General features: G+C 54.8%; 7 protein-coding genes across 7 annotated transcripts, besides 14 other annotated features; 2 read left to right on the top strand and 5 right to left on the bottom strand.

Moving 5' to 3' along the window:
* Positions 1–553: 553 nt before the first annotated feature.
* On the top strand, positions 554–1,667 carry EKO05_0009696 (uncharacterized protein; the record flags this gene model as incomplete). The annotated part of the gene is made up of 2 exons (XM_038942515.1): positions 554–724; positions 780–1,667. 2 exons carry the CDS (start codon positions 554–556, stop codon positions 1,665–1,667), a joined length of 1,059 nt encoding a protein of 352 aa, XP_038795075.1.
* Positions 1,668–2,574: 907 nt separating this feature from the next.
* Positions 2,575–2,617: a tandem repeat.
* Positions 2,618–2,720: 103 nt separating this feature from the next.
* Positions 2,721–2,773: a tandem repeat.
* A 958-nt stretch (positions 2,774–3,731) lies between these two features.
* Positions 3,732–3,786: a tandem repeat.
* Positions 3,787–4,029: 243 nt separating this feature from the next.
* Positions 4,030–6,933, bottom strand: EKO05_0009695 (uncharacterized protein; the record flags this gene model as incomplete). Its single annotated transcript, XM_038942472.1, has 4 exons — positions 4,030–4,409; positions 4,461–6,361; positions 6,595–6,735; positions 6,920–6,933. 4 exons carry the CDS (start codon positions 6,931–6,933, stop codon positions 4,030–4,032), a joined length of 2,436 nt encoding a protein of 811 aa, XP_038795074.1.
* Positions 6,397–6,422: a tandem repeat.
* Positions 6,492–6,585: a tandem repeat.
* Positions 6,812–6,855: a tandem repeat.
* Positions 6,856–6,890: a tandem repeat.
* Positions 6,934–7,082: 149 nt separating the features above from the next.
* Positions 7,083–7,146: a tandem repeat.
* Positions 7,147–7,315: 169 nt separating this feature from the next.
* Positions 7,316–7,360: a tandem repeat.
* A 2,023-nt stretch (positions 7,361–9,383) lies between these two features.
* EKO05_0009694 (uncharacterized protein) lies at positions 9,384–11,623 on the bottom strand (the record flags this gene model as incomplete). Its single annotated transcript, XM_059637598.1, has 3 exons — positions 9,384–10,591; positions 10,641–10,783; positions 10,833–11,623. The coding sequence occupies 3 exons, from the start codon at positions 11,621–11,623 to the stop codon at positions 9,384–9,386; spliced, it is 2,142 nt and encodes a 713-aa protein (XP_059493581.1).
* A 213-nt stretch (positions 11,624–11,836) lies between these two features.
* Positions 11,837–11,914: a tandem repeat.
* A 1,309-nt stretch (positions 11,915–13,223) lies between these two features.
* EKO05_0009693 (uncharacterized protein) lies at positions 13,224–13,443 on the top strand (the record flags this gene model as incomplete). Its single annotated transcript, XM_059637597.1, has 2 exons — positions 13,224–13,311; positions 13,367–13,443. 2 exons carry the CDS (start codon positions 13,224–13,226, stop codon positions 13,441–13,443), a joined length of 165 nt encoding a protein of 54 aa, XP_059493580.1.
* Positions 13,444–13,756: 313 nt separating this feature from the next.
* On the bottom strand, positions 13,757–15,331 carry EKO05_0009692 (uncharacterized protein; the record flags this gene model as incomplete). Its single annotated transcript, XM_038946915.1, has 1 exon — positions 13,757–15,331. One exon carries the CDS (start codon positions 15,329–15,331, stop codon positions 13,757–13,759), a length of 1,575 nt encoding a protein of 524 aa, XP_038795072.1.
* Positions 15,332–15,852: 521 nt separating this feature from the next.
* Positions 15,853–17,064, bottom strand: EKO05_0009691 (cytosolic factor, phosphatidylinositol/phosphatidylcholine transfer protein; the record flags this gene model as incomplete). The annotated part of the gene is made up of 4 exons (XM_038942467.1): positions 15,853–16,527; positions 16,581–16,713; positions 16,766–16,815; positions 16,873–17,064. 4 exons carry the CDS (start codon positions 17,062–17,064, stop codon positions 15,853–15,855), a joined length of 1,050 nt encoding a protein of 349 aa, XP_038795071.1.
* An 877-nt stretch (positions 17,065–17,941) lies between these two features.
* EKO05_0009690 (Poly(A)-specific ribonuclease) lies at positions 17,942–20,278 on the bottom strand (the record flags this gene model as incomplete). Its single annotated transcript, XM_038942557.1, has 2 exons — positions 17,942–18,773; positions 18,822–20,278. The coding sequence occupies 2 exons, from the start codon at positions 20,276–20,278 to the stop codon at positions 17,942–17,944; spliced, it is 2,289 nt and encodes a 762-aa protein (XP_038795070.1).
* Positions 19,928–19,981: a tandem repeat.
* Positions 20,279–20,550: 272 nt separating the features above from the next.
* Positions 20,551–20,570: a tandem repeat.
* Positions 20,571–20,603: a tandem repeat.
* Positions 20,604–20,613: a tandem repeat.
* Between the last annotated feature and the right edge of the window lie 371 nt (positions 20,614–20,984).

Genomic DNA, 20,984 nt, shown 5'->3' with positions numbered 1-20,984 from the left:
GTGCAGATGGTGCGAGTGTCGGAATTATATCGTCTTGATGTCTGGAAGACTGCAAGAGCTAGTGCAGGTGATGCGAGTGAGTTCGAGAGGGTGGGTGCGGGCTTGGGACGAGGTGATGTCGAGCAGAAGAAGAAACGGCCCAAGTAAGAAAAGCTCGCTCGTCAAACCTTCTCGCAAAGCAAGGTGCGCAGCTTCCACGAGTGCGAGTGTCTGATTAGAAGGGTAGGGGCGGGGCAGCGTAAAAGCGGTTGCTCTGGGGCAGGAGGTGGACTGGGTGATGGGGAAAGGACGTCGTGCAATCGCTGCCAAAAAGGAAGTGGAGATCGTCGGTCTTGGCAGGTTTCAAGTCACGTGTACGACCTCACTTGCTACCATTCGCTGCCCAGTGTACTGCTCACGGTAGCTTGCACACATATTGATTCAGGTGAGGCGCTGCAGTGAATCACATCGTTGTGTGGTGAGAGTAGCGACGTTTCCTAGTTGGTCATCGTCGCTTGCAATACGGATTCTGCGCTCTAACACCAACGCACCGCAGCCGGAGAGACATTTTGCCATGGCGCAGCAGAAAGACGAGATCCTCCAGAACATACGGCAATATGTTCAAAATGCACAACAGCTACATGAAGATTCGATGGAGCTTGACGCGTCTGACACGGAGGCTCTGGCCAAAACAGTGAGGGAACTACAGGCACGCGTCGAGGAACAACAAAGTGCGCTGGAAAGAGTAGGGGGACGGACTTGAATTTGCCATAGGGCCGAAATTGCTAACCTTACGGTAGCTCCGAGCACGATCGAATGTCGATGTTGAATCTGCAGCATACGCTTCTTCAAATTCACATGAGAAGCTTCGACAACTTCTTGCCGTCAAAGATGCTTACGCACGCCTCACGCCCGTCTCATCTTTTCTCCCCGGAAAAGAGTCCATACTTCCACCGCTTCTGGCTGCACGTACTCTCCAGCGGAATGTCCAGGGAGCCCAGAAGACAATTCCCAGCACACAAAGTAAGATCAACGGAGCAGAAACAATCTTGCGCCGCGAGGAAGCAAACTTGAACGATGCAAACCTTCTCACGCAAGCTATGGAGAATCGGATCGAGAGACTCCGTGCACAGCAAGAAGAACGATCCCAGAAAACCCCTGCGCAGCTTGCTCGCGAGTTGATCGCAACTAAGCGTGCACAAAAGGACGGGTACGACGCCGCTACCCAGACGCTTGGAGAAGCCATGAATGAGTTCATCAATGACTATCTAGCCGCAATGATCGCAGCAGAAGAGCTAGGTGGACCGGTGGTAGGCGATATGCTCGACGTGGAAGACAATACCCTAGCAGCAGGCTTTACCAAGCAAGGCCGAGCAAAGTCAACCAGGAAGGCCGTGCCTGACAAAACACGCCAGCGCAGAATTGATCAGATCTGGGGAAACAAAGCAGCTATTGAGGAGGACGAGGAGCCCCCAACAGAGGCCGAGGCAGCCGACGCGGAGATGCGGCAATTGATCGAAAACTTGTTCGCAACGTTGATCGGCCCTGGTAGAGGGAGGGCGTACTTCCAACTTCAGCGGGAGTCAGCAGCGACACGATTCTTGGTCCGAGCGAGGATCGCACAATTCCATCCCAAGGATGCGAAGAAGCTGCGACTCATTGATTTCGGAAGGGAGTTGGATGATTGAGGACCCATAACGCATACACAGACTCGAGCTCTGCATCACGTGATAAGATGGTGTACATTGCTGCTCGCGAGTGTCTATCCCGATACAAAAAGCTGCTACGTAACAACAAATCTAACTATCGGGGTATACCCGGACAGAGGTAGTTACTATTGTCGTCGCGGACGTCAGGTTGCCTTTCATCTGGGTTTCTACGTTTCTGCTCCGGACAGGCTCTGGCGCAGTGCGTGGAAAGCAAGTGCTACACGATGTTTTCTACCCAGGCAATGCGATGAGAATCACGATCTACATACTCTTTGCGTTCTCGTAAAGTGAAACCGGACAAATTCCATATGGTGGCGCCTGATGTTTTGTATGGTTAATCTCCTTCATAGACGGACCCAAGTGCACCACATCGTAACAGCCTTACAGAGACGACGTGCAATAGATGGCATTCTACCTCTTTTCCGTTCCTCACTACGATGAACAACCCACATCCCTCGTCATCAAACCCTCCACCTGCGCATACACTTCCCCCCTCTAAACAGTCCCATCCCGGACCTTTGGCGCCGCATCCTTCGCACTCGCAATGAACGGCACCCATGCACCCACACGGACCACGGAGCCAGAATCTCCGTACTCATCATCATCTCCACAGCGCACGCTCGCTTCCTGGGAAGCCCATCCCGGGGCGCGTGATATCCGTGCAAAGCGAAGCGCATCTGCGAAGCCGTGTTACCAACAGATGAATCGGCAAGGGCCTAAATGAGAAGGAACAGAAGAGAAGAAAAAAATCATCGTACGACATTCACACATGTCCTGTTCGGGGAAAGACTGCACCGAGTTGCGGCGCGTTGTACCGCGCCATATACCTACCCATGCTTGAACGTCCCTGGTACTTGGGCTCGGGTTGCGGAACGGCTTCCTCTCCCTGTGCTGTGCCGTGCTGCTTGCTTGCTGCGCTGAGCGGTCCTAACAGCTTGCTTACACGTACAAACGCTTGCGGTAACCCTTTTCGGCCATTCGGTCCCCCACGTGTCGACATCGGAGACGGAAACGGGGATAGTAGTGGAGCGAAGAGAGAGAGAGAGAGAGAGAGAGAGAGAGAGAGAGAGAGCGAGAGAGAGAGAAACGAAAAAGCAAAGTTGCAGGAATGTGCCAGCTCAAGAACAGAGGCCGGGGATGGCCTGGTGGAAGCTCAGCTCAATGTACCCTCGCATCGCATCAACGTGGCGACTCTGATACCCAACCGGCAGTCTTCCGTGTGCGCGTCAACGCATAGAAACACTTGTTGCAGCTTCCTATTCGCTGTGCAAGGGATACGAAGTTGCCGAATCGAGCAAGACGACCATGAGAAAACACAGAAACATACGGGGGGAGCCGTTGCAAGAAGAAAGCGACGGCTGGTTGGATGGACTTGTTGAGCGCACTGTCGATGTGTTGTTGCTTTCTTCGCCCAATAAAGATGCATGTAAATGTATATTAATTGCACGTGCTGGTGTGAAACGCTTGGGTTGATCAGGGGCTAACTCCATGCCTACACGTCGATCGTGAAGTTACGTAGGATTCGGTAGGCTCCCAATCTGGGGGCTAGTGTGTGAATACGATGATTTTTTTTCTTTTGCCCATGCTAATCGTAACTCGCGCAAAGAGCGGTCAACAGCGGTAGTCGCTTGAAGCGCTTGCCGGTGGGGGGGATTTCGACAAGCTGCGGGTCATTCCGATGTCCTCGTGAGACGACCGCATACCTGTGTACTGTAGTGGACCTGACCGTTTACTATCCCGGACCGCTTTTCGTTCTGGACCGCGATGTGTGAAACCGAGGAGCAGAGATTGGTTGAAGTATTTGTCAAAAGTGTAAAGACTTGAATTCGTCTAGTAGAGAGAGCGCAGTGATCCTGGTCAGAATATGAGGACACACTCTCTGTTTGTACCTTGGGGCAATTACTGCTTCGCTGCTGCGCTGCCGAGCGCATGTGTATATACCGTTGCCACCCACAACTTGCCATTGCCTCACACTCAATTGTTGCTTTGCAATCGAACCCGCTGGAAAGATGGAATGGTACATGGGTATCGTTGTCGAACCGAAAGAAGAAGAAGAAGATGATGATGATAATGAAGATGAAGATGAAGAAAAAGCAAGGTGTATCAACAAAAGAAAAGTATTTCGCTCATAAGAGCGAATGGTATCTCCAGAACATATCAACGCCGGCAAGTATAAAACTATGACAAGTGTGACAAACCAACACAATTAGCCCCCCTATAGAGCGAGGGCCACTCGCCGCTCATGTACGAATAGTACAAGATCATAAGTGTGGATGTCTCATAGGTGAGTCTAAGGCTCGTGAAGAAATGGTGGAAGTCCTAGAGGTGGGTGGCTGGGTGTTCAGAAAAGGAGACGGAGCTCGTAGCCGGTCGAATGTACAGCTTCAACGACTGGAATGTCACCGTCGACCTGAATGTCCGTAGGGCCAGCATCCCAATCTCGCTTTATGGGCTGAATAGGTGGCGTACCGATCTCGTGGAACTCGGCCGCCATGTCTTGCTGTTCGGGTATCGCATTGACCGCTTCGTCATCCATTAGTATGCGTAGGCCTTTTTGGTTGACTCGAATAGTACGCGTGACTTTGGTCGGCTCAATGTTGATCTTCATCGCAATGTTGCTGACGAGTGCTTTTACAGAGCGCTCCATGACATAAACAGCGCGGAAGTAGTTGTCGTCCGGTTGTTTGCCAGCGATCCTTGGTTGCACGAAAAAGCACGCAACTGCACGTGTTGTTAGCGGCCTGACGACTGCGGGTACGCCTGAATACATACCTGGCTTCAGCATAGGCTCAGGCGGTGGCTGGTAGGTCTGATCGACACCCAGAGCTTCAATCCATCCAGAAAGGGCATGTTCGTCAGAGTATGGTCTCTGAACCTTTGTCGGTACATCGCAGCCGCCCTGGGTTGCAAGCGTTCCTTTCAAATCTCCTGTAGCGGTCTGTGGAAAACTTCTCCATTCGCCTGAGGTCATGCGCGATGGCGGACCATAGGGGTGCGGGCGCTGAAACGAAGAGGCCTGGCGCTTCTCGGACTGCAGTGATTGCGAGCTTGGTGTTGGTGATACCATGGAAGAGTTGCCTGTTTGCGAGCTTGGCCCCTCCCACATTTGAGAATCCACGTTGGTGTCAATTTTGGAGAGTTCTTGGGGAGTGGAGGAGAGCTGAACTGGGTGAAGGTCTGGGTCGTCCTGCTCTTCTCCTTGCAGGTACAACACGCTCACGGGTCTCGTGGAACTGAACATGTCCTGCAGAGATGCCAGCTTGATGTGCAAGTCCTCTTCAGCAGCTGGACGAGTGCCCTGATTGGAGCTTGCGGAAGACATCGACCAAGTCCTCTTGTGCTTCTGGAGCTTTCCAGGTCTGGAGCTGCTGCTCTTGTCATCTCCACTGCGCTTGCGCTTTCCAAAATCTTTCATGCCAGACTCGACTTGCGCAATTTGCTGCTTTAGTTTGTCGATCGTCTTCTTGACGTGTGCAACATCATTTGAAAGTTTGCGCTCAGCGCCGTGATCTCGGAAGAGCTTGACTTTGCAATAGCATAGCTCAGTGGCTAGCTTCTCTGAGGGTGATCCAGTCACTTCCGAAAGGAGCTCCGTTTTGGCACATAAGCGGACTGGGATGCCCTTGACACCCTTGGAGTGGCTAAAGTCAGTAGAGAGGAAGTTGAAGCGGACCGCCAAGGAGCACTCGGGTGCAGCGTTGGGCGCAGGTGTCCAGGTCACAACAAAGCCATCAAAGGAAGACGACTCGAGCTCGACTCTTGGCCGTCCTTGGACTTCACCGCCTCCGACTTGACTTGGGTCCACGAACTCGACGGCCTGGAGGCGGCCACCCCTTTGATGCGCCTCATTGGTACCGCGGCCTTCCTTCCAAAGCTGCCAGCAAGAAGCGGGACGCTGACGCTGCTGCTCATCTTCGAAGGAGATGCGAATAAAAGTCCGGTACCTGAGCGTGGATGATGGTGCTTGGCCAGGTAATGTGTCGACCAATGAAATGGAGTATGCCTGGCCCTTGTTGAGGTAGGTCACTGGGACTTCATCCGACTGCTTTACCATGGCAGTTGGCGCATTCAGCGTGACGTGGTAACGGAAGTTTTGGTTTGGTTGCACCACCGGCACCACCGGAGCCACCGCACCCGCTAGGTTGTCCCGGTAAGGCTGGGGAGCGAAACCGATGAGAGGAGATTGCATCTCAACTTCTGGAATGACGTTCTCCATGGGAGAGTCCTCGTGGGCCTGAGGGAGGGGTGCATGGTCGAAGGCAGATGGCTGGTGAGTGAACTGGTGCGGCGCGAACGACTGAGGGTGCTGCTGGGGGAGGCCGAATGGATTGGTGTTTTGAAAGTGGTGATGGGTGCTTAGAGCATGAGGATTGAAGCCTTGGAGGTGAGGATTGGGCGCATTCTGGCCAGCATGGAGGGCGCCTTCGGAGGTGGGGAGAGAGAGAGGGGTGCCGAGACCAAAGCTAAAGCCGGGCGTGTGCAGGTCTCCGGCTTGGTTGTGGTATAGCGTGTTGGTGCCGCCGGGCGTGGGTGTGTAGTAACCAGGAGGCTGGTTTGCAAAGGAAGTAAAGGCAAAGCTGTTTGGGTCGAGCAGCGAGGGCGTGAACCTCCATGGCTCGTTGTTTCCGCGCGGCGTTGGGTCCTGGTCTTTGATGTCTTCAGCGTCGCCGTGTCTGGTTGATGGCATGTTAGTGACATGGATCGTGAGGGCTGCTGGCTGGCTGGCTGGCTGGCCGCGTGCGCGCAAGAAAAGGACAAAGAAACAGGGCGCGCCATCAGACGACAGTTTGCGAGCGCGCATCCACAGCACAGAAGGAAATAGACAAAAGAAGACAGACGGAAGAAGAGCGAGACAACAGGACAGGACAGGACAGAGCAAGCCAGGACTGCGACAAGAGGGACGTACCGGGTGGGGTGAGCTACATCGAGCGCGTCCGTGAGGGAGTGGCCTGGCAAGCCGGCGACCGAGTGCGAGCGCTGGGCAAGGTGAGGGAACGAGGCCTTGAATGTCTCCAGCAGCTCTTCGTTGGGCTTTGCTTGTGAGGATCTGAGGGTTGGTTAGCCACGAGCTTCCCGGAAGCCGAACGCGACGCGCGAACATCACAGCACGCTGCACGCTGCATGCAACCAGCGCCAGCAACGGCAGCAGCAACAGCAACAGCAACAGCACCACCACCACCACCACCACCAACACCAACACCAGCAATGAGTAGGCACACGGGGGCACTTACCGGTTGCGAAACATCGCGGAGAGGCTCACGGCAGGCGCAGCTGGTCGTTTGTGAGCATCGAGAGGTGAAGCTGAAGGTCAGAGGTTGGCAGCCCTGATGTGGACCTTGGGTTGATGAACCGGAGCAGCTCCCACAGACAGCACAGACAGGCGGGCTAGTAGCCACTGGTATCGACTGGTGTCGACTGGTGTCGACTGGTGTCGACTGGTGTCGACTGGTGTCAACTGTGGCTCGGGTTGGCGCATGCGACGACAGGTCAGGCGTCTTTTATCAGGTTAGCGACCGAGCTGCCTGACGGAATCGCTGCGAGGGCCGCGCGTGGCACTTGGGAACGCCAGTGCAAGTGCAAGCGGCTGCGGTAGGGTGAGGGTCTAGAGTCGCGGGTCTGGCTAGCCCGCTGGGCCTGCTGGGCCTGCTGGGCCTGCTGGGCCTGCTGGGCCTCCCTGGCTGGCTGCCCCAGCGACGTAACCGTGACCTGGGCTGTCTGCCGGCTGCTGTCGGCTGCCGTGCTGCACAGCCACTGCCCTGCGACTCCGCGAGCATCCAGAAGGCCGGCGAGGCCCAAACGGGTGCGATTGTCGCTGCACCTGTCGCCATCCCGCACTGCAACCGCACATCAGCCCAAGGATCTTGGGTCGTTGGCTCTTCGGTCCCAGCGAACCAGCCCGTGGTTTCTCGAATCCACCTCAACTGCCACACCAGCCCAGCCCAGCACACACGTCCCGCGTCCATGTCCGCATGTAATTAACTCGCTCCATGCGTCCCTCCCCACTCGCGCTAGCCCTCTCCACTCCTTGCACACCTCCCACGGCGCCTACGGTGTGAGCTGGCGCTGCCATGCGCGATGATGACATGTGCCAATGCCAATCCCATGCTGGAAATTTGCGTCCCGAATGGGCCATGCTGTCCATGTTGTTCATGCTGCCCTGGTCCACCGCCGTCTCCACGCGGCTGTCTTCTCTGCCGCCGCCCCCTTCACAGAGCTGCAGAACCCTAGCTCCACCGCCCTTCCACCACGCCTCCGGAGCTTTTTTCCTTCTTTCCCAGCCTGCCAACACCCGTCGCTCGACCAAACGCACCCCGCCTGTCCGTCGCAAACACATCCTTCTCGGACCAATCCCACAAGCAGCCGCTGCCGCCGCATCGCTTGCACTCTTACGACTCGCCCGTGACCCGCTTAGTCCGACATAAATCTTATTCCTGGTACCTGTCAAGCCGAGATTAAGGAGTCGTTAGCGGGCGCTTTGCCGAAAAGAGCTACCACTGGCTGCCTTCGACACCGATCGAACCTTTTCGTCATCGTCACGGTCTTCGTGCGCCGGTGATGAAGGAACAGAGTCCGACTGTAACACCACTACTGATCTGTACCGACTCCAGTCACACCAGCCGTTGCGCGGGAATGTGGCATGTGTTGCGGGGCTCCATCGTGCCCAATCGCAAGGCTGAAGGCAAACTCGATTTGTGGAACGGCTCCTGTGTTAGAAAGTGTGGCGACAGAACAGATAGAACAAATAGCAAGGCGAGATCGAGAAACGCTGATTGGCAACCGAGATCCGTCGCACATCATCACGCGATTCCAACCGCTCAGCTTGGTGGTGATTGACAGTGCATCCAGGGTCTGTGCGACAACGGGCTTGCGTTGCGCCTGAGCCACCGCCACCGCCACCGCCACACATCTGTGACATACCTCGACTCGTGCATGATGGGCTGCCCCGTAAAGAGACGCGTACTCCTGCAGCAGTGTCTTTACTGTCAGAGGCTGGACTACGCCTGTGTGTCGGTTGAACTTAGGGCGTTGTACTCACTAAATCACAGTAGCCTATCTTTTCTGGTACCTTCTGCACAACGCATGCTGCGTTAGCCACAACCAGTTTCCGATATGACCTTCCGTGTTACTTTTGTCAGAACCACTCGTCCTGTAGGCGCCCACGTGTCACGGACGCAAGATAGTAGGCAGCAACAGCGTCGTAATCCTTCCTGGCGGAGTGTTCCTGGTGACCTGCACCTTTTTTCTTTCTGCACTTGTGAGGGCGACTGAAGTTTTATTGATTTACGGATTTGACTGCAGTCTTGGGTCGAAGCCAATGAAGCCAAACGCGAGTGGATATCGCTTCCGCAAACCAGGCCAAGTCCGTTATGACGGAACCGTTGTAATAATTGCAAGGGTGAAAGGAAATGAGCCTTGAGGAGAGTGGAGAGGGATAGGAACGAAGGGATTCCGGGGAAATCCGTGTGTGCAGCATGTTTCAGAGGTTTAGCAACCTTTGGACAACCCCAGTGCATGCTGTGTATAGTCAGCATACTGCACAGTGGTGCTCACCGAAGCAATCTCGAATGTGCGATGCTGAGAGTCTGAAACGCTTGACTGACATGATGCAAAAGTGTAAGTGCGCTTGATCGACTGAATACCAGAGGCTCTGTGCGTCCCCATGCTCAAACAGGAAGGTACGCCAGGACTTCGGTGTTATTCAACTTCACTCTTACGAGCGTCGTTACGCGTTCTGGGGCCGCTGTTCTCGGACCTTCGCTGTTCTGCAGTGTGAAGTTTCTGAGAAGATGACGTGACTACGGACGATCGTGTATTGCTCTGGGATGAATTGTTGCTCTTGCCTTCGGCCGCTCGTGCAGCGGCGAGAGCAGCAGTGCTGTGTCGATTTGCCAAACTGTCCAATCGTTCTTTTGAGCCCAGGGGCGATTCTGCCGCACGTAGGTTGTGGTTCGAGCTGCTTTTGCTCTTCGATCTGACCGATGCATTGGCACATGGTGCCTCTCGGAATGCTGTCTGGACACTGGTGCGAGAGCTGTGACGGTCGTCCTTGATGTTTTTGACAAATATGGACCGTAGGCTCGACGTGGAATTCTCTCTGCGAACGCGTGCTGTTGTTTGTACAGGACTGGGGATCATAGACGGCGTTGGAACATCTGTCCCCGATGACGATGAGAGTGGAATCAAGTTATCATTTGTCTGTAAAACCCCAGCAAACACTCGAGAAGCCGCTGATGATGAAGTTGTTTCCGAATCGGTCGAGTCAGTTTGCGAAAGTGAGTCGTATGTTTTGAACCCAGCTTCAACGTCTCGCATTTGGTCGTCTCCAGGTTCGAACGAAAAGTGACGCGGGCGCCCCTGATCAAGTGGCTGCTGTGACCCAGATCTAGGCATTCGCAACGGAGGCCGAGGTGTCGAGTCGTCAGCAGAGACGTTGTTATACCCCTTAGCCGCGGGACTATGTGTTTCGCATTCGTGAGCACGGGGGTCAGTGTCCGTCTTCATGGAGCTTCTGGAGGTCAACAAGCTCATTAGCCCGTTGACAAAATATGAAACATCTAGTCCCTTTCGACGTGCAACAAGAACGCCTAGTTCCTTGAGGGCAATGAAAGCGTCGCATTCCACAATATCCTTCAACAGTAGGCTTTCGTCCGATGTGACCTCTTCTGGTGCAGGATCCATTGGGAGTGTGGAACTGTAAGTGACTGAATTCGAAAGAGTGTCCGAGGATCCCGCGTAGTGTAGATCTGTCATGTTGAGCTCGCTCTTCACTTTTCGAGACAAGGCTGACTCTCGATCGGGGCGAGGAGGAGTCCCTACTGGTAGCTCTGACAATCCTGTGTGTGTGAGCTGTCGAGACAGAGCAGTCATTCTTCCTGAAAGCGATGTCGGTCGATTCAAGAGTACTAGCAATCTGTCAGCTATGGCCCTTACCAGCTGACACATAGTACAGACCTTGATGACTCTTCAACTTGATCTCTTCGTCTATTTTTGTGGGAGACATGTGCAGATATTGAGGAAGGTAGCGGTCCGTCGAGATGATCTTTCGGTGCTCCCGTTTTCGGTCCACAACAGTCCCTTGACGTGCTTTCATGAGTCTTGTGCTCTGTTAGTAGTGAATCAGCTGGACACTTGACAGTAACTTGCCCAGTTACTCCGGTGATTCCACGTGCGATCAGCAACTCAAGGCGGTGTATCTCAGCCTCGTAACACCCCTCGGCCTCAAACCATTGGTCTTTCAGCTTGCACGAATCATCGAGCATTTTTCTTTCACGCATGTCCAGGCGTTCCTTTTGCGATCGTAACTTTCGATAGTCATCGAAGATTTGGAAGAGGCCGCTATTGTACTCCAGAGGAACCGGGACCATGTAGTTCTTACAGAGATGTGAGTGTATACACTCCATGACCACAACCGGATCGACGTAGGCCCGTTGATCGTGGCTTGGTGGAGCGTCGACACTCCATGGCTCTGCAAAGTCTGGGCCAGATGGCTCCTCTTTGTGAGTGGTAAATAGCGAAGTGTAGCGTATTGGTTTCGGCTTAGAATCGCGACGGGGCGCAGAATCATCGGTTCGCTCACTCCGTGTGTCTTCAATGTCTTCTGGAGTTGGTGTAGGTGGCGCTGGGGTTATTGGAGTCGCTGGGCGACTGGCCGCCATCGTCTTTCGCCAGCCATGGCGGCGCCGTTCGGTCGAGTCAACAGCGGCTGGTAACTCCAACGGCAGCGTTACAGCAGTTTCATCGCTTGTGGTATTGATGGGTGGCAGTTCCTTTGGTTTACCTCCTATCTTTTTGCGCCATCCTTTGTTGTCCACCATTGCCTTTCGTGTGTCACCGGGCCTAGCTTTTGGCTTGGGGTTTGAGTTATCGCTGGCCTGCGGACCTGACTGCATCCGATGCCGTTCGGCTGAGGGCGCGTAAAAGGAACCAATGTCCATCGCAGACAGTGGTTGTGTGTTGTAGTTGCCAGGGTTGGAGGACTGCACGCTTTCTCTCGCAACGGGAAGCCGCGAGGTGTCTAAACCAGCTCGTTTGCGTCATCTTCACTTTCACCTACCGTAATTATTCCCGGTGAATCTCGATACAGTATACTACAGCGATACAGTGACGTAGTCCATACCACATCCATTAACGACTCTTGCTATGTGTTCACTACTACTACTACTACTACTACTACTACTACTACTACTACTACTACTACTACTACTACTACTACTACTACTACTACTGTACAGCGAGCACCTACGCCACAGCAGAAGTGCAATCTTACCTAGCCAAACACTTCTTATCACGATAAATGACTAAGACACAAACGGGAGAGGCTAATGCATCATCGCGCAACGGTACTGTGTGCGTAGTGAAGCCACGGGGGTCGTAGGCAACGACAAGCAACGACAAGCAAGGAGACTCTCGGAGTTTGTATTGGAGAGACGCGAATGAGAACCTAGCTATCAGAACTAAATCGATAATCTCTTTGTCAGAGATGCGGTCGAGACTTGCTCGTGTTACGACTTGAGATGAAAGAAAGGGCTTACGAACGAAATCACTCTGGCTGATAATATGAAAACAATAATAGCATGCGGCGACCTATCGTTATATTTTAATTTTTGTGTGTGTACATATTTAAGCCTTGTAAAGCTGCCCTGTAGGGAGTGACCCAGAGTTATACAAAACAAGTGTTGTTGTCAGCGGGAAGGCTATATCAGAAACTAGCGGCAACGTGGTCCCGTAGCTCCGCTTGTGGGGAAAGCTAGAAACCTCTTTCCAAGACTTCACTGATAGTGCAACGCTGAGTTGAGGCACCAGCTAAGCAGCAGCATGATCACGTGCATGGGCGTCGAAGGCTGATCAACCATGTTTGAGCAGCGTTTCAGGACCATTGCTTGCATTTCGCTGTGCCACACCCCACACGATGGACTGATATCAAGGCGCTTGCAGATATGATTGTTGAAAGTACCGATGACTTACATTCATCAGCTCAGGCTCGAAGACGAGCTTGACAATGGGCATTGTCAGGTACAGGCATACCGCCAAATTCCACGCTCGCAGCTCGACCATCATCAACACCGGGCAATGATGCGTCTCGACTATTCTACAGCCTCTCTGAGACACTACAAGCGCATCTGACACGACTCCACACGTCAGACCCCGCCCCGTACTCCAGATGCGCCAATCTGCATTCTGCCTGGCCGCGGGGATGGACGTGCCTAGCGGCAGATGGATGCCTGCGTTCCTTATGCAGTAACGAGATCCTCAGGATTGATGTCCTTCCGGTTTCAGGCCAACATGGCCGCGACGACGAGGGACAAGACGACCTTGGGCTGTGGTTGATTGTACAGGCCTTGAGCGAGGTATTAAGAGTGCCTGGCTGCCATGTAAGGTATCTAGTCCATCCCAAGCATCTTCTTTGTCAATACTTCGTTACCTCTCAACATTGTGTTTCCTTCAACCGTAATACGTTCTTTCCTCACCGGGCGAATCATATTCTACATAGACAACAACCATCGATATCATCGAACCCATCCATCAACACAAATCATGAAGTTCACAACCATCGCCGCCGCTATTCTCTCCATGGCCACCTTCGCCATCGCAGCCCCCGTCGCCATACCTACATCAGACAAAGGCATGTCGCCCTCCACTGAACCCTACTTCAGAACCCCCTGGACTAACAAACCCAGATGTGCAAGTCCGACAGAACCACGGCAAGTGCGTCAAGAGCGCAGGCGGCGGAGTAATGGAGGACGTCAACTGCTAGACGCTCATGCGTTCGACAGAGAACAACGAGTACAACACCTGCAGAGTCGGCAAGGGCCGTGCTCTTGAGGATGTATCGAGAGGGCAGGGCGACACTGCTACGCGTTATACCCATCATAACCACGTCTGAGACGTTGAAAGATTACAAATACACATATTGATAGAGTGTTCGAGTCCACCACATTCATCCCAAATACCTAAGCAACTCAGTGACCGTAGCTCTGACTCTGCCATGCTCCACCTAGCTGCGCGACTTCACTGCCGGTCAAACCACAGCTCTCGACGCCTCGCGGGGACATGAATCACTCCGATTCTCAACCCTCTTTTTCCTCTTCTGGCTGCCCACAATCTCGCTCCTCCCCTCTACCCGCCCTCAGCATTGCTAGTAGCTTCTCATCCGCCGTTGGCTGGTACCCACCAGCTCTACTATACCTCTCGATGAAACACACCATATCCGCTCTCTCCGCTGCACACTTTGTCTCGAGATACGCACGTGTGCTGTAGAAGGGATCGACGGCTTCTCGTGGCCGCGTGGGCTGCGGAGCTGGCAGTGTAGAGCTTTCTGGCTCAGAGGGAGACGTGCAGTCGATTGGGTTGAGAAGGGCTGTGAGTGCGGTTTGCGATGCATTGGAGCTGTCGTGGCTTAGGAAGCTGAGCATGTTCGAGAAGCGGTCTGTGGAGGTGGGCGACGGGTGGAGTTGGAGGTTCTCGAGCTGTTCGGCGATGGTAGAGGGACGGATTGCTTGTGCTGTGTCGATGATGTGTGCGAGGAGTTCGGTGTAGGCGATCAGTTGCTCGGCGTCTAGTGTGCTGCGTCGACCTTGGAAATGGAGTTGGTAGGTATGGTCTGAGGATGGGTGGAGAGCGATTCCGAGTCTGTTGTTTCCGCTGCTTTCGAACTTACGCATTCCCTCCACTATCTCGGTTTCGTCCAGGTCGTTCACAACGTCCCACCACTCACGGGGCCTTCCTTTTGTCCTTCGATACCTCTCATCTTCGACACCGAGATCATTCTCCCACTGCTCCTCGCCACGTGTGCAATGCGTCGCTTTCCCCAAACAGCGCCACGCCTCGCGTTGCGCCCTCGCCATCTTCCCCAACAGCATCCACTCCAACCACCTCCCCACGCCCACAAACCGCATCACTTCCCCCGTCGAGCGCAACAAGTCCAGGTCCGGCTCAAACGCAGCCGCCAACACCAGCACCCTATGCCCCACGCCAGCCTCAACCGGCTCCACAACCATCTTGAGAAAGCAGCTCCCCCCAACAACCAAATCCCAATACTTCACCTCCCCTTCCAACCCTAGAACCACACCTTGAAAATCCACAAACGCACGCCGCAACACGCCAAGCACCTCGCGCGCCTCGCGGACAAAGCGCTCCCATGCCGCAGAGGTGACATCAACGGGAATCCCAAACCTCTGCAGCAGCACAGGACACGCCCAGCTATTGCGGCCTAGGTGCGCGGCCTCGGCAGCAGTGAGATTCGCGTCTCCTTCGCGCCAAGTGTGCGCGTCGACGGGGCTCAGGGCCGTCGAGTCGCGCGGCGCAGGGCGCAGCATCCAGAGTTCGCGGCTGTCGCATGTCAGGGCGCGCCAGTGCTGCTCTCCGGCGCGCTGGGCGTCGTTGTGCGCTGCGGCTTGGGTGGCGGCGTGTGCGCGCTTTGCTTTCGGCGACAGTTTGTCCAGGGGTGGGATTTCCCGGTCGGGGGTCTCGATGGCCCATGTGTGGATGGGGAGGGAGGGGCAGAAATGCTGGAGCGTCTGGAGGATGAGGTGGATGGGGGTTGTCGCTTGTTCGTGAGGAGAGAGTAAGGTTGGGTCGAGTATGCGGGTGTCTCGCCGGCCGAGCAGGATGAATGAGATTTGTAGAGTGAGTGTTGGTTCCATGGTTGCGGCTTGCGTACGGAGTGAGTGGGTGGTCTTGATGGTAGTTTGTTGACGAGTTCTGATGTCCATAAGCAAGTAGGGGAAATGTCTGGAGAGACAGAGTGATGGACTTCACGAGACAGGGACAACACGGCACCTACAGTAGACCTTGATGCACAAAGAAAAGCCGAAAGAGATCTGAAGCAGATGAGCATCGAACAAAGACACCAACTCGGAAGCGAGACAAGAAGGATTCTAGGGACGAACGACGCTGCATCTATGCCGCTTTGTTACTACCAACACCCCAACTCCGGGCCACACTATGATTTTCTATACGCCATCCACCTACCAAAAGGTTCAGGTCAACCGCCTAGGGCTGTTGCCCAGGCGCGGCGGGGAAACTGTGATTCATACGAGAGAACACCGAACTTTCCGAGCTCCAATGATATTTTTCAGAGTATTAAGAGTTATCCAATGCGTTCCACTTGGCCTTTGCTCCCTCCTTTCTTCAAGTACCGAGTGCTACTCTTCGACGCACGCTTCTAAGTATGCGTCTGGGGAACACCAGCATGTGCAGGGTCAACGGGAGCCCCAGCATGAGCCCCAGCATGAGCCCCAGTGGGAACGTCGCCGCCGGTGGTAGGAGGAGGCAGCGCAGTGTTGTCAATAGCATCGCTCTTCTTGGCCCACTTGGGCTCCTTGACCCACTGCGAGTCCTGCCATGGGCCAGCGTCGCTCAGCGCACAGCCACCAGGGCATTCACACGATCCACCGAAAGCTTTGGGCAGGTTCTCGGCAGGGACCTGTGCGAGCAACTCTGCCTTGTATCCGGAGCCCAAAACGTGGATCTTGGCGCTGGTAACGGGGTCGAGGAACTTCTTGACGACACTGAAGACGCCAGAGAAACCCCAGGGTGCGTTGATGACGTACATCTTGCCCAAGCGCTCGGGGTAGTGGTTCTGGGAAATGGCGGAGACGGCCTGCAGGTAGCCGTAGACGGAGGTTGCCTTGGCGATACCGACGCCCTTCAGGTCCAAGATGGAGCACGAAGTCTCGAGGAGGTAGCCAGACTTGCGCGAACAGGCGGGCAGACGCGGGTCGGCCATCTTCTCGTACTCGCAGACGAGGTTCTGCACCATGCGCTCTTGGCTGGTGATCTTGCCGAGGGCAGTGAGGTCGACCTTGCCGAGCTGCTCAATGTAGACCGGGCGGCCATCCTGTGGACACGTCTTTAGCATGGTGCAAATCACGGAGTCGACAGGAAGCGTACCTTGTCGGTCTTGTGGTAGTACTGGGGGTAGTATTCGAACACCTGTGCCTTTTCCTGGTAGTCGAAGGTGCGCACGAGCTCCTCGACGCCGACGCCGGCATATGTTGCCCGCCACTTCTCGCTGTCGATCCACCTGCCGATACATCAGTGCCTTCTCTCAGCCTGGAGCACCCATGTCGACTCACATTGCCTTTGCCAGCTCGACATTGAATTTGCGCGCACGGAGGAATCGCAGCTGCAAATAATTTAGCCGATGCCCAACACCCCCGCCTTTGTGCGGTCATGTGCATACCAGCGTCAATGTGTCGAGGTTCTTGGTGTATCCGGCCTGCTCGAGCTGGGTTCGCAGCTGGAAGACTTGCGCATCTTGCTCGGGCGTTGTGTGGCCGGGGTGACCGTTCTGCGCTGTAGGGGCGATGGTGGGGTAGTCGTAGTCGTCGTACTTGGGGTCGAGCTTGAGCTCGTGGGCGGGCGCGGCAGCCATTGTGGATGTGACTGCGGTGAGGGTGTATTGTGGAGGTTTATGAGAAAAGTACACGCAATAGGAGAGGCAGAGTACGAGTCGGTGTGGAGTCGAGCTCGAGCGCGGGCATTGATGTTACGACGACGTACTAGCACGTGTTAGCGGCAGACCCTCGCAACCTCCTCCACCATCTGGGCCATCTGGACTCCCTTCCATCACTTGGCGCTCGATCAACATTCAGACACCATGACGGCCATCTGAAAAATGTTTCTGATGCATCACTTGACGTGTTGCGAGTGCGAGACATCAGCTGAACAGCGGAGCCGTTGTCAACCCGGCCTGGCGAGAGGAGAGGGGACTGGCCTTTTTGAAGCTATCTAGATGATACATGGCAAGAAGAAGAAGAGCACACTGGAAAAGAGGTTGAAAACACCGACTACCTCCCTGCTACGCAGTCGCTGCGTCCAAGTCAACCAGACCGTCAATGCTGTACAGTAAAGAGCGTAGAGACCAGAAGTCAGCAAAGAATGAATAGACCAGCTGATACGACATCGCAGAACAACAGACATGATGTGAGATTCGTGTACTGACCCGCTTTGCATTTCCCCACCCTTCCCATGCAGATGATGAAAGGACTGCGCACCTGTCTACCAAATCGAACCCTCACTCCGCCCACCAACTGCACTGGGCTCAAATAAACAACCCTAAACTTCCATCACAGACCCATAAAGATTTAGCGAGAACAGCAAACCGAACACCGAGCAAACGGACGCCTCAAAAACAACATACAACTCCTACCTACGCGCCTATTGACAGGTTCCTAGACACGACCAGGAAATATTACAATCAGAAAAGACGCTTCGAGTGCAGGTGGGGCTGGAAGGATTCGCAGCCTGGCTCAGGATCTCCGGTCCCGGTTTGAGCTCGGTCCAAAGTCGACTTCCGATACCTTCTTCGCTTCCTTGCGACCCTTGACAATGTACTGTGCATATAATGCGATATGGTCACTAGGGAAGTGGTAGTTGGGGAATCCGGGCACTCGCTGCAAGTAGCTCTTGTCGATGTCGCCCAGCAGTCCTACGACCTGCAGCGTGTTTGTCGAGTACCAGATGTAGTCCAGAACACCCACAAAGCTGGGAGTGTAGTTGGTGAACGACAACTCCCCGATCGAGGAATAACTGGACCTGAGACTGAAGGGATGAGAGATTCCGTCCCTGGTGAAGTTGCCGTATTTCCGGCTGCCGAGATCGTCATGCACATTGGACATGCTGCCAGTTGTGATGAGGTCGTAGATACCAGACGTAGGCAGGGAGTTGAAATCACCACAAAGGATGAGCGGAATCTGTGTTCCATCTGAGTACTCCATCGAGGGCCCTGGCTCCTGCGTAGGATCTGGTTCCTTGCCGTCTTCGCTATCGCCATTTGTGAATCGGTACACAACCTTGTCTTTGCAAGCAGGGAACTTGGCCCATCGGTTGGCAAAATTCTTGATGCCTTCCAGCAAGATGGCAACTTGCACGAGCTTGACGTCGGTGAATGCTGGGTTCCAGAAGACGTGGACGTTTCCGACGATGAACCTGGAGCCAGTAGCACGGTTCTCGAGGAAAGCAATGACGGCGATGTCGTCACGAGGCATGACACGGTTGAAGATGTCGTGCTCTCCCTTCATATCCGGTCGGTTGATGGCAGTATTGGCAAAGTCGATAAGCTGCTTGTCTAACAAGATGTATCTGTATATGTCAGTTTCTGTACAGTAGTACAGAGCGGAGCCAACTTACTTGCTGTTCTTGTAGAAGATAGCACAGCCATCGACAAGCTTAGCTTCTCTATCTGCCATCGTTCGAGCTCGGGACTTGGGCCAAAAGACACCCTTGTAGTCGTTGTGGGCCAGGCCTTCGCGGAAGTATTCGTTGAAACTGTCCTGATCGATTTCCTGCAGACATACTATATCCGCATTTCGTTCTCGCAGTTCGCCCAAAATAGTTTCCCGGCGGTTCTCCCACGAAAGCGCTGCACTGGGCGTGTAGCCATACTGGGCGGTGGTACAGTACTTGTCGCAGAGAATGTTGTAGCTCAATGCGGTGACAGTCTCTTGGGTTGGATCTTGGATCTCGTCAAGTACGATCCAGTCTCGCTCAGAGGGCGCCTCTGGACCTTGCGAGTTTTCTCGGAAGTGCTTGATCAGCTCTGACGTTCCGTGTTCCATAATGATCTGCTTCAGGTCGTCCGGTATTGGGTTGCCTTCTATGCCGAGCACTTCCAACTGGAATAGAGAGCCAAGTTCGTATGGGAGGTTGTCGAGGTGGTTGTCGAAAAGAAGGAGCTGCTTCAAGTTGACGAGCATTCCCATCTCTGGGGGCAGGTATTGCAGATTGTTGAGGGACAGATCAAGGTGCGTGAGGTTCCGCAGATGTCCGATGCTCTGGGGGATATACGAGAGCTTGTTGCAATTGACGTAAAGCTTCGTGAGGAACGCGTAGTTGAACAGCGCAGGCGTGATGACTTTGAGGTTCTGGCCACCAAAGTCCAAGATGGTCCAGATATGGTCTCCTTTGCCATCGGCCGCACCGCCAACTGCGGGCCTGTTGCGCTCTTCCTTGTCTGGCTCTTTTGACAAGCCACTGCCCGTTCCCGCGACAACACTCTTGCTCACACTTGGGTGGATCCTGGCGTGGGAGTGTGACTGCGTCATCTCTCGCGCTGTTTGCGCGAGCCGTAGCTGCTCTGCCCAGTGCTCGTTTGGCGGCTTGCTGAGCCCGCTGTGGACGCTGTTCGGGGTGCCGTTCTGCAGGTGAGCCTGGCCGAAGTGGGGCTGCGCGTTGGACATGGCGCCGCTCGAGATGTTGTGCTGGTGGTTGTACTGTCCGCCATGGGCGCCGCCCGTGTGGTCCTGGTGCTGCTGGTGGTGTTGTGCGTGGTGCTGATGATTCTGGTTGTGCGGGAACGTCTTGTTGGCCAGGTTCATCTGCATGGCGTAGTTTTGGTGGGTGTTGCGCCCGTTCATCATGACGTGCTGGGCCTGGTGACCATGTTGCTGGTTGAACATGCCGAAATGCTGAGGGGACTGCTGGCGTCCGGGCGAGCGCGAGGGAGAGGGGGTGTCGGGGTTGCTGAAGGGTATACGGGCGGTGGTAGAGGGAGAGCGCACGCGGCTGGGAAGGGTTCGAATGTTTGTGGTGTGTTGCGGATAGAATGTTTGGCCGGCTCCCCTTTGGTAGACCGAATAATCGGCCATCTAAGGGAATCGCGGCGTCGGGGCGAGAGGGTCGTGGGGGTCGCAGCGCAGACTGGCGACAGAGGCAGTGGAGACGGGGTGTTCAGGTGGGTGGTGGGGCTCGTATGCGTTGCTTTCTTCGTTGTAACATGGGCGCCCCTATGGATCCTTGGCATGGGCTTTCACTGCTCGACCCTGCGCGCGTGCACCATGTAGCGTTTGTTGCCGTGGATCGCGGTGCTGCGATGTGCAGGCGGGGACACGGGGGCACGGTAGGGCGTGTGTTCGGCGCCGGTGGAGGGGGTCGGAAGGGGTGGTGGTGTTTGTGTTTGTGTTTGTGCTGGTGGCGGGGGAGGCAGCGCAAACAGGCCAGGTGAATATTGAATATGACGGCGTCTGGCCTCAGTGGAGTCAGCTATTGAGACTGAGGTGGTGGGGATAGCGAGAGGCCGGGGATGGATCAACACAGAAGCGGGTAGAAGGCGCGCACATACAGCAGCTGGGCGAGGCAGAGGGAGCGCAGGCGCTGCGGGCGATGTCAATTGTGCCAGACGGTCTGCAAATCAGGGTCCAACTGCAGCGCTGGGGAAGAATAGAGAGTGAAGATGAGGCTACTGAGGGCCGACGTGAAGCCCGCTGAAGCTCCAGCTTGGCCCATGCGCGCCGTGCCGCCTTCTGGTCACGTGTCGTGCAAAAGCAAAACGATACCAGGATGAAACCGCGCTGA

This window comes from Ascochyta rabiei, chromosome 17 (assembly GCF_004011695.2).
Source record: "Ascochyta rabiei chromosome 17, complete sequence".
Classification (NCBI taxonomy): domain Eukaryota; kingdom Fungi; phylum Ascomycota; class Dothideomycetes; order Pleosporales; family Didymellaceae; genus Ascochyta; species Ascochyta rabiei.
Note: the sequence above shows the minus strand (reverse complement) of the source record. Positions and strands in the feature narration are given on the sequence as shown.